General features: G+C 44.7%; 1 protein-coding gene across 2 annotated transcripts; it reads right to left on the minus strand.

The window, feature by feature from the left end:
* Positions 1–882: 882 nt before the first annotated feature.
* On the minus strand, positions 883–10752 carry LOC109883278 (polyadenylate-binding protein-interacting protein 2B). 2 transcript variants are annotated; one of them, XM_031791744.1, is made up of 5 exons: positions 10488–10750; positions 9955–9986; positions 5946–6118; positions 4359–4535; positions 883–4199 (listed from the first exon to the last, which is right to left on the minus strand). In XM_031791744.1, the coding sequence occupies exons 2-5, from the start codon at positions 9959–9961 to the stop codon at positions 4143–4145; spliced, it is 414 nt and encodes a 137-aa protein (XP_031647604.1). In that variant the 5' UTR covers positions 9962–9986; positions 10488–10750; the 3' UTR covers positions 883–4142. The 2 variants fall into 2 exon arrangements, with proteins under 2 accessions (XP_031647604.1, XP_020330890.2); XM_020475301.2 differs by lacking the exon at positions 9955–9986 and having other exon boundaries at positions 10488–10752.
* Positions 10753–12447: the final 1695 nt, after the last annotated feature.

The following is a 12447-nucleotide window of genomic DNA, read 5'->3' on the forward strand; positions in this document are numbered from 1 at the left end:
AAAAAAACATCCCATCATCTGAAATTTCGTTATTTTCCCGAAGTATGCTGAAGTTACACATGCAATACACAAGAATCATGGCTGTTCCTCAATACATTTCTCCTTACACCTTTGGAATAACACCTAAACCCGTAGTCTTTGAGCAGGTTGTGAAGGGAAGGTAGAGCCATGTATCTAGTGGTGATGTAGTGCAGACCTACTATAAAAAATAAAAAAAAGTCTTCCCTCGGGGCGGTTCTAAGCCAACCTCGCCGGAAGTCTTCCCTCGGGGCGGTTCTAAGCCAACCTCGCCGGAAGTCTTCCCTCGGGGCGGTTCTAAGCCAACCTCGCCGGAAGTCTTCCCTCGGGGCGGTTCTAAGCCAACCTCGCCGGAAGTCTTCCCTCGGGGCGGTTCTAAGCCAACCTCGCCGGAAGTCTTCCCTCGGGGCGGTTCTAAACCAACCTCGCCGGAAGTCTTCCCTCGGGGCGGTTCTAAGCCAACCTCGCCGGAAGTCTTCCCTCGGGGCGGTTCTAAGCCAACCTCGCCGGAAGTCTTCCCTCGGGGCGGTTCTAAGCCAACCTCGCCGGAAGTCTTCCCTCGGGGCGGTTCTAAGCCAACCTCGCCGGAAGTCTTCCCTCGGGGCGGTTCTAAACCAACCTCGCCGGAAGTCTTCCCTCGGGGCGGTTCTAAGCCAACCTCGCCGGAAGTCTTCCCTCGGGGCGGTTCTAAACCAACCTCGCCGGAAGTCTTCCCCCGAGGCGGTTCTAAGCCAACCTCGCTGGAAGTCTTCCAAGAGAAACTTTCCCTTTCTGTTTGTGCTCATCAACTGTAACATGACAATCTTTCCTTCCTCCTAACGTTGAGAAATAACTCCTAAACAAGTTGACAAAGACAACCAGCCGTTTACCTGCATTTTTTCATCTTTATTAATCTTTTTTTTTTGTATTGAAATTCATACTTTGTGTTGTCAGGACTTTCCAACTCAAAAATCACAAGAAAGAAAATGATTTATGTAAATCCACTCGGCGGACAATTCTTATTGGTTGACCCAGCGTGCACGTGGCCTGTGATTAGTCAACTTGACCTCAAGTCCCGCCCATTCATTTGAACCTCCCCTAGACACTGAGCTAAAGACAGACAAGTATGAACCCCAAAATGGCACCCTATTGCCCATGTGGTGCACTACCACTGGGAGCCCCATGGGCCCTGATCAAAAGTAGGGCACTATACGAAGGAATATGGGTGCCATTTTGGAATTCATTTCCAATTCCCGTTTTGACCACAGGCTACGGCAACCCAAGAGAGACAAAACAACTTTGCTCCTCGAAAGACAAAATAAATGAGATTTAAATTTTAAAACAGAGCCTGATCAGGTGTTTATATAAACACGATTGAACCAACAAGAGTTCAACATGATGCTTCCATTCTTTCAGTACTGAGAGGCCGCGTCCCAAACGGGACCCTGTTCCTTATTTAGTGCACTACTTTTGACCTGAGCCCGTAGGGTTCTGGTTAAAAGTAGAACACTGTACGGGGAACAGGGTGCCATTTGAGATGCAAGCCAGAGAGAACAGCCTCGTTCCAAACTCTAAAATACCCAAACCCCTACACCCTTGTTCACTTAGAACCATCAAAAGGGTTCAAATTCTCCCCATACAAGACCTACCTTTCAGATCCAGGTTCTGATATGGGGGCTAGAACCTCAATCTTTTCACCCACAAGGGTTTAGGGGATAGGAGAGAGGAGTAACTGGTTTGGAACCAGACCCATGAGGAATAAAAACCGCTCTACACAGAGAATGTTTATGATGTCATAAGAGGAAATTTAGGCAGGTCTGTAGGTGGTTATCAATAAAAACGTCACAATCCTGTGCAGAGTGTTCGAGTTGGCTGCTAGGGGGGCAAGGAGACCCCTAGCTCCGCTAAAAACATTGACAACTATGTGCCATTTTTAGGGATTGCTAAATAACTGTTTTCATCAACTCTTGAAGAGCATAGTCAAGAGATATACAGCAAGTAACTGCATGCTTTCATGGTCAATAAACATCAAATGATCATGTTTATTTTTTTTTATATGTGAGAGTAGCCCATTAATTTGACATGTAGCAAAATAGATTTCCAGACAACATAATTTAGCTTGCTTCATCGGAGATTAGGCTTGTGGAAAGAGCTTGACATGGACAAGTCCTCATCTTGGTAAAGTGGACTACGGTCACCTCCACTAGAGGACAAGCAAATCAAACAATATCTGGATATAGCAATCTAGTTTATACACTGAAAGTTAGCTAGGCACACTGACGCAATCTGCCGTTAGCTAGGCACACTGACGCAATCTGCCGTTAGCTAGGCACACTGACGCAATCTGCCGTTAGCTAGGCACACTGACGCAATCTGCCGTTAGCTAGGCACACTGACGCAATCTGCCGTTAGCTAGGCACACTGACGCAATCTGCCGTTAGCTAGGCACACTGACGCAATCTGCCGTTAGCTAGGCACACTGACGCAATCTGCCGTTAGCTAGGCACACTGACGCAATCTGCCGTTAGCTAGGCACACTGACGCAATCTGCCGTTAGCTAGGCACACTGACGCAATCTGCCGTTAGCTAGGCACACTGACGCAATCTGCCGTTAGCTAGGCACACTGACGCAATCTGCCGTTAGCTAGCCACATTGACGCAATCTGCCGTTAGCTAGGCACACTGACTCAATCTGCCGTTAGCTAGCCACATTGACGTGTTACATCAATTTCCATCACATCTGTCAGCAGCAATAGGGATTAAAACACTCTTAAAAACAATGTTGTAAAGGGGATAATGTTAGCTAACGTTACTAGGTAGGCCTATATTGGTTGGGGAAAAAGTACATTAGGTCTACTTACCACTATGTTTAGCCAACTGTACAACGTTTCTACCAGTAGCTAGCAAAGTAAACATTATCAACCAACAATACATCTGCAAATGCCCCCTTCTGCTGCTTGACAGGCAGAGCCCACAACTGATGGGAAATTAACCTAAACCACTCATACTTGTCAGGTAATAGCTCTCCTTTCTATCACTCAAATATCCAATCAATGGTGGTCAATATTGAGATATATCATGAGGCTACCCTCACGTATCTGAAATTCCATGATCAATTGATGTTTACTGATCACGGAAAGTATGCAGTTCATTTAGAACTGATGATAAAGGCAAATGTGGAATAATCTGACGTTTGTATTTTTGACTCTGGGCTTCAAGAGGAGATGATATTACAACCAAATAGTTAACATTTATTTAACAATCCCTTGAAAACGGCACGCAGTTGTCAACGGTTTAAGTGGAGCTAGGAGTCTCCTTGCCCCCTCAGCAGGCGATTCAAAACCTCTGCACCGTATTGTGACATTTTATTGATAACGACCTATTGAACAGAGTCATTATGATGTCATATTGTAACCAGAGGTACGTAGATGTACAGAGTTCTAGAACGGACAACTGTCTGTCATCCATGTTGGCACCGGGTCATTCTATAGCAACAAGAACATTCTTAGTTGGATTCCAATTAGAATGGTAATGTTGTGGAACATTCCGGCACAAACATGGCAGCCATGAAAAGTATAAATGCAGATCTCAAAATGGCACCCTACTTCCTATGTAGTGCACTACTTTGGACCAGGTAGTGCACAATGAAAGTGGAACGGGGTGTCATTTGCGATTTGCCTGTTGCAATATCATGGAGTTTTTAGGTGCCAACATGGCAACCATGAAAAAGGTCGGTAAATCTCAGAGTTTCTCATTACTCTGTATATGTACGTCTCGGTGTGCATCCGAAAAGGTACCCTGTTCCCTATGGACTCAAGCCCATGGGCCCTGGTCAAAAGTAGTGCACTACATAGGGAATAGCGTGCAATTTGAGACACTACCTTTACAGTGTACATGGAGCAGCAGCTCCCTCGATAGGGTTTTATTCATACTGACACCCCCCACCCTGTCCCTTAGTTAACCATCAAACAAACAGAAAATCAAAATAAAAGTCCCCCCACCCTCCTATGGGTTTCTACCTACACGCCCTGGACCTGTGTGTGTTGGTGTGTGTGTGTTCCGGACGAGGCCGCCAGAGTCTCTGCGAGGGTGTGTGAGATCGTGCTTGTGTGTGCGTGGGCGCTCCCTGGGGGTGAGGGGGACTCCTAGTATTTCACTCCTGGAATGAACTCCTTCGCATCGGGGTTCAAGTTGCTCTTCCTCTGCAGGGAGACATGGAGTGGAGTGATGGCGAGATTTTAAAAAAGGAGAAGAGAAAGTGAGAACCATGCAATTGTACAAAACTCATTTTTACAAGATGGCGGTCTACTGTTGTACATGTGTGTTCTCTGATGCGTGTGTGTTCCGCTGTGTCTCCTCACCGCCATCTCCTCTGCGTTTCCTCCATCGCTGACTGACAGGCCATTAAGCTGCTGCTGGATCTGACCCACCCCCGAGGGGAGGTCCCTGGCCGGGATGAACCAATCCTGGTCCTCCTCATCCAACATCTCCTGGAAACAACGCTCCAAGAACTCCTGCTCCAACAACTCCTCTTCAACCTGACAGAGACAGAGAGACAGAGAGACATAGCTATCATCCACAACCATTGCTGACGCGTGTGTAAAATTGAGCACACTGCCATGCAATCTCCATAGACACACGTTGGCAGTAGAATGGCCTTACGGAAGAGCTCAGTGACTTTCAACATGCCACCTTTCCAACAAGTCAGTTCGCCAAATTTCTGCCCTGCTAGAGCTGCCCCGGTCAACTGTAAGTGCTGTTATTGTGAAGTGAAAACGTGTAGGAGCAACAACAGCTCAAGTGCAAAGTGACAGGCCACACAAGCTCACAGAACAGGACCGCTGAGTGCTGAAGCATGGGAAAAAAAATCATCTGTCCTCGGTTGCAACACTCACTACGGAGTTCCAAACTGCCTCTGGAAGCAACGTCAGCACAAGAACTGTTCGTCAGGAGCGTCATGAAATGGGTTTCCATGGCCGAGCAGCCGCACACAAGCCTGAGATCACCATGCGCAATGCCAAGCGTCGGCTGAAGTGGTGTAAAGCGCGCCTCCATTGGACTCTGGAGCAGGGGAAATGCGTTCTCTGGAGTGATGATCACACTTCACCATCTGGCAGTCCGGACAAACGAATCTGGGTTTGGCAGATGCCAGGAGAACGCTACCTGCCCGAACTGTAAAGTTTAGTGGAGGAGGAATAATGGTCTGGGGCTATTTTTCATGGTTAGGGCTAGGTCCCTTGGTTCCACTGAAGGGAAATCTTAACGCTAAAATGACATTCTAGACAATTCTGAGCTTCCAAGTTTGGGGAAGGCCCTTTACTGTTTCAGCATGACAATGCCCCCGTGCACAAAGTGAGGTCCATAAAGAAATGGTTTCGTCGTGATCGGTGTGGAAGAACTTGACTGACCTGCAGAGCCCTGACCTCAACCCCATCGATCCTTTGGGATGAATTGGAACGCCGACTGCGAGCCAGCCCTAATCGCTCAACATCAGTACCTGACCTCACTAATGCTCTGTGGCATTAGGGGGGGGGGGGCAACTCCATATTAATGCCTGTGTTTTTGGAATGAGATGTTCAACAAGCAGGTGTCCACATACTTTTGGTCATGTAGTGTACATGGAGGGAGAGGGGGGGGGGGGGGGGGGGAGTGAGAGCAAAATAACACACCAGGAACTCTTCAGACACTAGTAGTAGTTTATCAGTGAGCCAGGGTGAAATGATCTGTTCTCAGTGCCCAGTATAGAAAGGGAGGGAGAGAGCGATAGACGAAGGATGAAGGCTCGTCTTACTGTAATGAGATATCCTCATTACACAAAAAAAATAACATTACACAACACAGAGAGAATGGTGTGTGGTTGGATTCCACCTCTAAAGGGTTTCCTCTTGATAAGACAGGCATCAAGCAGACACATCTGTGACTAACTGTCTGTGTGTGTGTACACCAACCTGTCTGTTGTAAACATCCTCGTTCTCCATCCACATGTACTCAGCAAAGGGATCGTCTCCTCCCTGATCCCCCTCTCCTGGATGCCCATTTGCTACAGGCTCCTTGCCTTCCTTCCCCGGAGCCCCACCCCCCGACGTCTTCACTACCTCGGGACCACTCATCTCCGACGGCTCTGATGGGACCGGAGAGATGAAGAAGCATGGTTACACACACACACGCTTCTTGTTTGATTTTTTTAGTATTTCTGAGTAATACTGCCATTGTGACAACCCTACCAGTGTTTCCACTGCAGTCATTAAGCTGTGCTGCTGCGCACAGGGCGGGAAATTAACACCAGCTAAATGCTTGTAGATTTCCTCATTGGCTGGTGGTCACAGAGCATTTGAAAGCAGTGTTTTTTGCTTGGCTATATGCATTGTCTAATCTGTTAAAATAATTCTACAAATAATTGTACTAATGTTATTGGGCAAACCCCCCCCCACCAATCCATTTGAGTACAATATCCTTTTAAAAAGTCCCCAGAACTGAGCATTCTACTTTTTTTTTTTTATACCAGGGGTGGGGGGGTACCCAAACCCCTCACTGTAACCCCCAAACCCCTCACTGTAACCCCCAAACCCCTCACTGTAACCCCCAAACCCCTCACTGTAACCCCCAAACCCCTCACTGTAACCCCCAAACCCCTCACTGTAACCCCCAAACCCCTCACTGTAACCCCCAAACCCCTCACTGTAACCCCCAAACCCCTCACTGTAACCCCCAAACCCCTCACTGTAACCCCCAAACCCCTCACTGTAACCCCCAAACCCCTCACTGTAACCCCCAAACCCCTCACTGTAACCCCCCCCAAAAAACTGCTTCAAATTTATCCTGGAGGAAACACTGAACTCTACAGTCTAACTCCACCTTTAAAACCTAAATAGGCCAATTCACTAAACATCACATTGACAACCAGCCTGAGAAACACGAGGCAGTTCTGCAGGAGTTTCTATAAACAACAATGTAGACAAACAGCATCCATAAGCATAGAACACTGAAACACAGACAATAGATCATCATGACATAACAGAAGGCCTGTGAATTCTCTCGTCTGTTATCTTTAGAACGGTCCTAAATGACACCAGGACTGTACAAACTATAAATCACTGACAAACTAAAGCACATCAGACAAACTGTCTGGTAGATCGAGGAATGAAGTAGCCAGGCCAGGGATTGACATTTTAATTATTATTATTTTTTTTTTTAAAGGTGGCACTGACATACATACATATTCCACAAATCTAACGTAGAAGGAATATAACCAATCTAAAACACAAAAGCTCATCAAAAAATGTTACTACTACACTTCTAATTTTTGCCATTTGAAGTAGGTACTAAAGTGCCTATGTTGCTAGTAGATAAAGATCAAATCTAATTTTATTCGTCATATGCTTGGTAAACAAACAGGTGTAGACTAACAGTGTTATGCTTACAGGGCCCAAAATACAAATGTAAAGTGATATGTCGTATTGGGACTTTTAGTTGGAAGCATGAAACCAATCAACATTTTTTAAAGCAACCTAATTATGCAATATTCCCTTTAAGGTCTGAAAAGGCACTCACCCTCGGGGTAAATCAGGAGTTTGTTTTTGGGTTGCCTTACGATTATGATCCCTTACCAAAGTAACCATTTTCACCTACACACCGAGGAAGAACCAGAAAGACCAGACTTGTCTTTCTACTATTTGTATTTTGGTTGTCACCTGAAGAAAGAAAAATCAACTACAGAGGTTGTTGATGATTACTCATTGCTCATGTCTGGCAATAGGGCTGAATATCAACCCCTGAGCCATGCCTAGAATGGTAGAACAGTGGTTCAAGCGCCATACTGATTTCAGTTCAATACAGTTGAAACTAACAAGCTCCATATTGATTTCAATTATAGTTAAGGCTGAATGTAAGATTGAGATAAGCACGTATAATAAAGAAAGGAAAACAGTAAAGGTTCATTATACTTTGCATGCGTTGATGGTAATAGGAATTATATGAGGTATGATCGGATTGGGGATGGTAAATTGGCCATGTTCTGTTATGATCTCCACTCGGCACAGCCAGAAGAGGACTGGCCACCCCTCATTAGTTCCAGTCTAGGTTACTTCCTAGATTTTGGCCTTTCTAGGGAGTTTTTCCTAGCCACCGTACTTCTACACCTGCATTGCTTGCTGTTTGGAGGCTGGGTTTCTGTACAGCATTTTGAGATATCAGCTGATCAAAGAATGGCTATATAAATACATTTGATTTGATTAAATTAGAATTTGGACCAACGCCTGGCCTGGGTAGTCCATTGGTTAGTGACTCGGACCCCTGGCTCGAGACAACATGGCTACCTTTCCTTTCTCAATTAAATACAACGAATATATATTTTTTTTTTAAGAATTTGCACCAGTGTCGTCAGAATACAGTTCAACCACAGGTGGGTGATGGAAAGTCTAGTAGAAGCTCCACACGGAGAAGCAATGTTATCGAACCGTTTCCTGTATTATATACACACACACACACTTCTACTACGTTACACTCATTCCCTGTCATTCAGAGGGAGAACAAAAGAACACATTGTGAATGAGGCAGCGACGCCTCTACTTGAGAGGGGAAAACACCACATTTTGAAAATATAATATTTTTAAGTCGTCAATAAAACGTGTACGGCCATGGACCCGTGCTTATGTAATACAGCTAGTCAGAGACCTGCGTGACATTGCAGAGGATTGCACTGCCTGTGTGAATGCTATAGCAAGCTATATCTGAAAGTTAAATACGTAGTAAGCTACAATAGCTAGCTGCTCTTCGAGACAGCAATCCTAACGTGGACAGCTAGCTACAGTGCCAGTCCGTGTACATTAGCGAGCTTGCTACTGCATTGCAGGACAATTTGCTAACTTCACATGAAGCCACGTGTTTTCTTTATTTAGCGATCAACAATGCCAAAACGGCACACCTGTGTATGGAATAGCTACTGCGTATTTCTAGCTGGTTAGCCATCACTGGTAAATATAGTTAGTCTGATGCTATTTGTATTGGGGTCAACGTGTTGTTGTGTAACTTATTAACCACGCTGCATGCAGGGAGGGGCTTGCTCGTGTATGTATACAATGAGAAATGTAAACACGTTACGTTATTAACCATTGGTTATTGTCGGCCTCGTTAAAAGCTTAACTTAATTCTGCTAAGATAAGTCTTATGGGGGGCAGTTTAGCTATAGGTTTGTGGTGATGGATTTAACGATAGCTAACGACGCTACATCAACCTGCCTTCCATTGCCATCTGGCTAATAAACCAGTCTCACACCTTACCAAAACACCTTCCTAGCTAAGAATGGAAAACAAATGGTGGCTAACATCATCGAGGTTGGCCGCACATGAAGTGACGACCAACAAAAACGATAACTACACATGGAATTAGCGCGCTAGCTGTGAAAATGATTGTGAGGGCTTAGCTAGGCAATGCTAGCTACAACATGCTACCACCACCATGGGATGGGCCTGCATGGAAAACATAAAGAAACTAAAGGAGTTAGCTAGTTAAAGGAGTTAGCTAACTCCTTTAACTAGCTAACAGAGGCTAACGGTCACGAAAAAAAATAAAAGTTTAACGGTAAACATATTTTGAAACGGCTGGTACTAGAACGTATTTCCCACGAAAACACGTAACAATGGCAATGTCAGATCTTAGAACGGCAAAACGCAAGGCTAACAATGGCAATGTCAGATCTTAGAATGTCAGAACGCAAGGCTAACAATGGCAATGTCAGATCTTAGAACAGCAGAACGCAAGGCTAACAATAGGTTCGAGTTCCATTCCCATCTGGGTTGATGCGTCAGAGACGCAATTAGCTAAGCTAGGCTAGCTGGCATTTAGCTAGGTCAGTGCATGGCATTTCGCACGGAATCGGGCCAAGACGCAATATTTAGTTTTCAAATATTTGGCTGTGAAATCCACGTAAAAAAAACGGCGGGTGTTCTAGAGTCATACCTGGCATCCCCTGCTTCAGTGTTTCCTCTTTTCTTTTTTTTTAAGACAAAATAAAAAAACGTATTTCCAACACACTCGTAGGCTAGCTAACGTTAGTTAGCTAAATACATTAGGAACACGGTGGTCATGTGGTCTAGGCTTGGACAAACAGCCAACAAGCGCCCTCCCCTGCCTTTCACCAAAACACACACTTGCGTGGCTAACATTAAAACTAGTGGAGTGGTAAGAGAGACAAAGTCAGCGGGAGGTATATGTTGAACAATAAATATAAATATTACCGTATAGCGGACACTATTAAAACGTTTAATGGTGACAAACATGTTATAGCTAGCTAGTAGCAGAGTAAACCATGCTTAACAGACAAGTGCGAGTGTTTTGACTAACTCGCCAACTACCTACATCCTTTATCGTTACCTATTCTACAGTCAAGCAAAGCGAACGATACGGGCTTGCCAAGTTAAGATTGAAAACACAGCCACAGCTGTTAGCAACCTACGATACCCGCTAACCTATAAATAGGTAACGTTACTCACCAACCAAGTTGAAATGTGGTAAACAAACCCCGTAGTAAAAACTAAACGGCAGCTCCTATGAAAGCGGCTCCTCAATTGCCGAAATAACCCCCAGAACAAAACAATTTAACACATCCAATTTTAAGATTCGTAAATATGCGTCTTTGTCCGTTTTTCCCCGTTATAGTCCATAGAGAAAGAGCCTCGAAAATCACGATTTGTGCCACAACCGCGAGCCAGGAAAACGGTCACGTGGTACCGATTGTACAACTGTACACACCGACTATTGGTGGGAACGGAAATCAGTCAACTCCTTTTACTGACATCACTGGTATGGAGTAAAACAAGAAACAGCCCCCTTTTTCATTCACAGACGGAGTAAAAAACAATGTGCAATCTGGTAAAGTAGGGCATATGTATATATATAGTCATTGGGCGGGCTACACATTATTTCCTCCCTACCCTAATTGTATTCCTGGTGCCTTTATAATATGTGTCAAGTTAATTATTTCCTGGTCTAAACTGTGACGAATACCATAGCAACAAGTACGGTCATTACAAATCCTTTCATATGTGATTGTCCAAGAGAGTAGAGGAAAAAAGTCAATTCAAGACTATTGAGATTCTGCTAATGGCAATGGTTGAAATGCATTATCTTTAACAGTCAGCAGAGGGCGCCACAAATACATATTTTAACAGCATGGGAGGTGTTGTGAGAGAGAGAACACTTTATGGAACACAAAGCCTTCACTATCTCATCCTGGAATATCCTTGGCTTGGAGTCCTCTGCCTTTTGCCTAAAGAGCAGGAACCTGGATTTCACCAAAGAAATCAGAAATACAGACAATGTCATCCTACAAGAAACATGGTATAGCGGAGATGATCCCACTGGTTGCCCTCTGGGTTACAGAGAGCTGGTAGTCCCATCCACCAAACTACCAGGCGTGAAACAGGGAAGGGACTCAGGGAGTATACTAATTCGGTATAGAGCAGACCTAACCCACTCAATGAAATTAATCAAAACAGGAAAAATTTACATTTGGCTAGAAATTCAAAAGGAAATTACCACAAAAGAGAAATATGTCCTCCTGTGTGCTACCTATATCCCCCCACTAGAATCCCCATACTTTAATGAAGACAGCTTCTCCTTCCTGGAGGGGGAAATCAATAATTTCCAGGCCCAGGGACATGTACTCGTCTATGGCGACCTAAATGCCAGAACTGGACAAGAACTTGACACCCTCAGCACACAGGGGAACAAACACCTACCTGGAGGTGACAGCATTCCCTCCCAAATATGCCCCCCTAGACACAACAATGACAAAACGTCTCACAACGTCTGCACCATAGTCAATGGTAGGCTTCAATGAGACTAGCAGAACCCACTGGATTCTCCAATTACATTGATTGAACTACAGGACAAAATACAAACCCTCCAACCCAAAAAGGCCTGTGGTGTTGATGGTACACTGAATGAAATTATAAAATATACAGACTACAAATTCCAATTGGCTATACTTAAACTTTTTAACATCATCCTCAGCTCTGGCATCTTCCCCAATATTTGGAACCAAGGCCTGATCACCCCAATCCACAGAAGTGGAGACAAATTTACCCCAATAACTACTGTGGGATATGTGTCAACAGCAACCTTGGGGAAATCCTCTGCATTATCATTAACAGCAGACTTGTACATTTCCTCAGACTCATACATAAAATCAAAATCACATGCACCGAATACAACAGTGTAGACCTTACCGTGAAAAGCTTACTTACAAGCCCTTAACCAACAGTGTAGACCTTACCGTGAAAAGCTTACTTACAAGCCCTTAACCAACAGTGTAGACCTTACCGTGAAAAGCTTACTTACAAGCCCTTAACCAACAGTGTAGACCTTACCGTGAAAAGCTTACTTACAAGCCCTTAACCAACAGTGTAGACCTTACCGTGAAAAGCTTACTTACAAGCCCTTAACCAACAG

This window comes from Oncorhynchus kisutch, linkage group LG16, assembly GCF_002021735.2.
Source record: "Oncorhynchus kisutch isolate 150728-3 linkage group LG16, Okis_V2, whole genome shotgun sequence".
Classification (NCBI taxonomy): domain Eukaryota; kingdom Metazoa; phylum Chordata; class Actinopteri; order Salmoniformes; family Salmonidae; genus Oncorhynchus; species Oncorhynchus kisutch.

Coding starts and splice junctions, on each gene's coding strand:
- LOC109883278 (XM_031791744.1), bottom strand. Junction 4,536..5,945: donor AGGATGTTTACAACAGACAG/GTTGGTGTACAC, acceptor TGTCTCTGTCAG/GTTGAAGAGGAGTTGTTGGA. Junction 4,200..4,358: donor GAAACGCAGAGGAGATGGCG/GTGAGGAGACAC, acceptor GTCTCCCTGCAG/AGGAAGAGCAACTTGAACCC.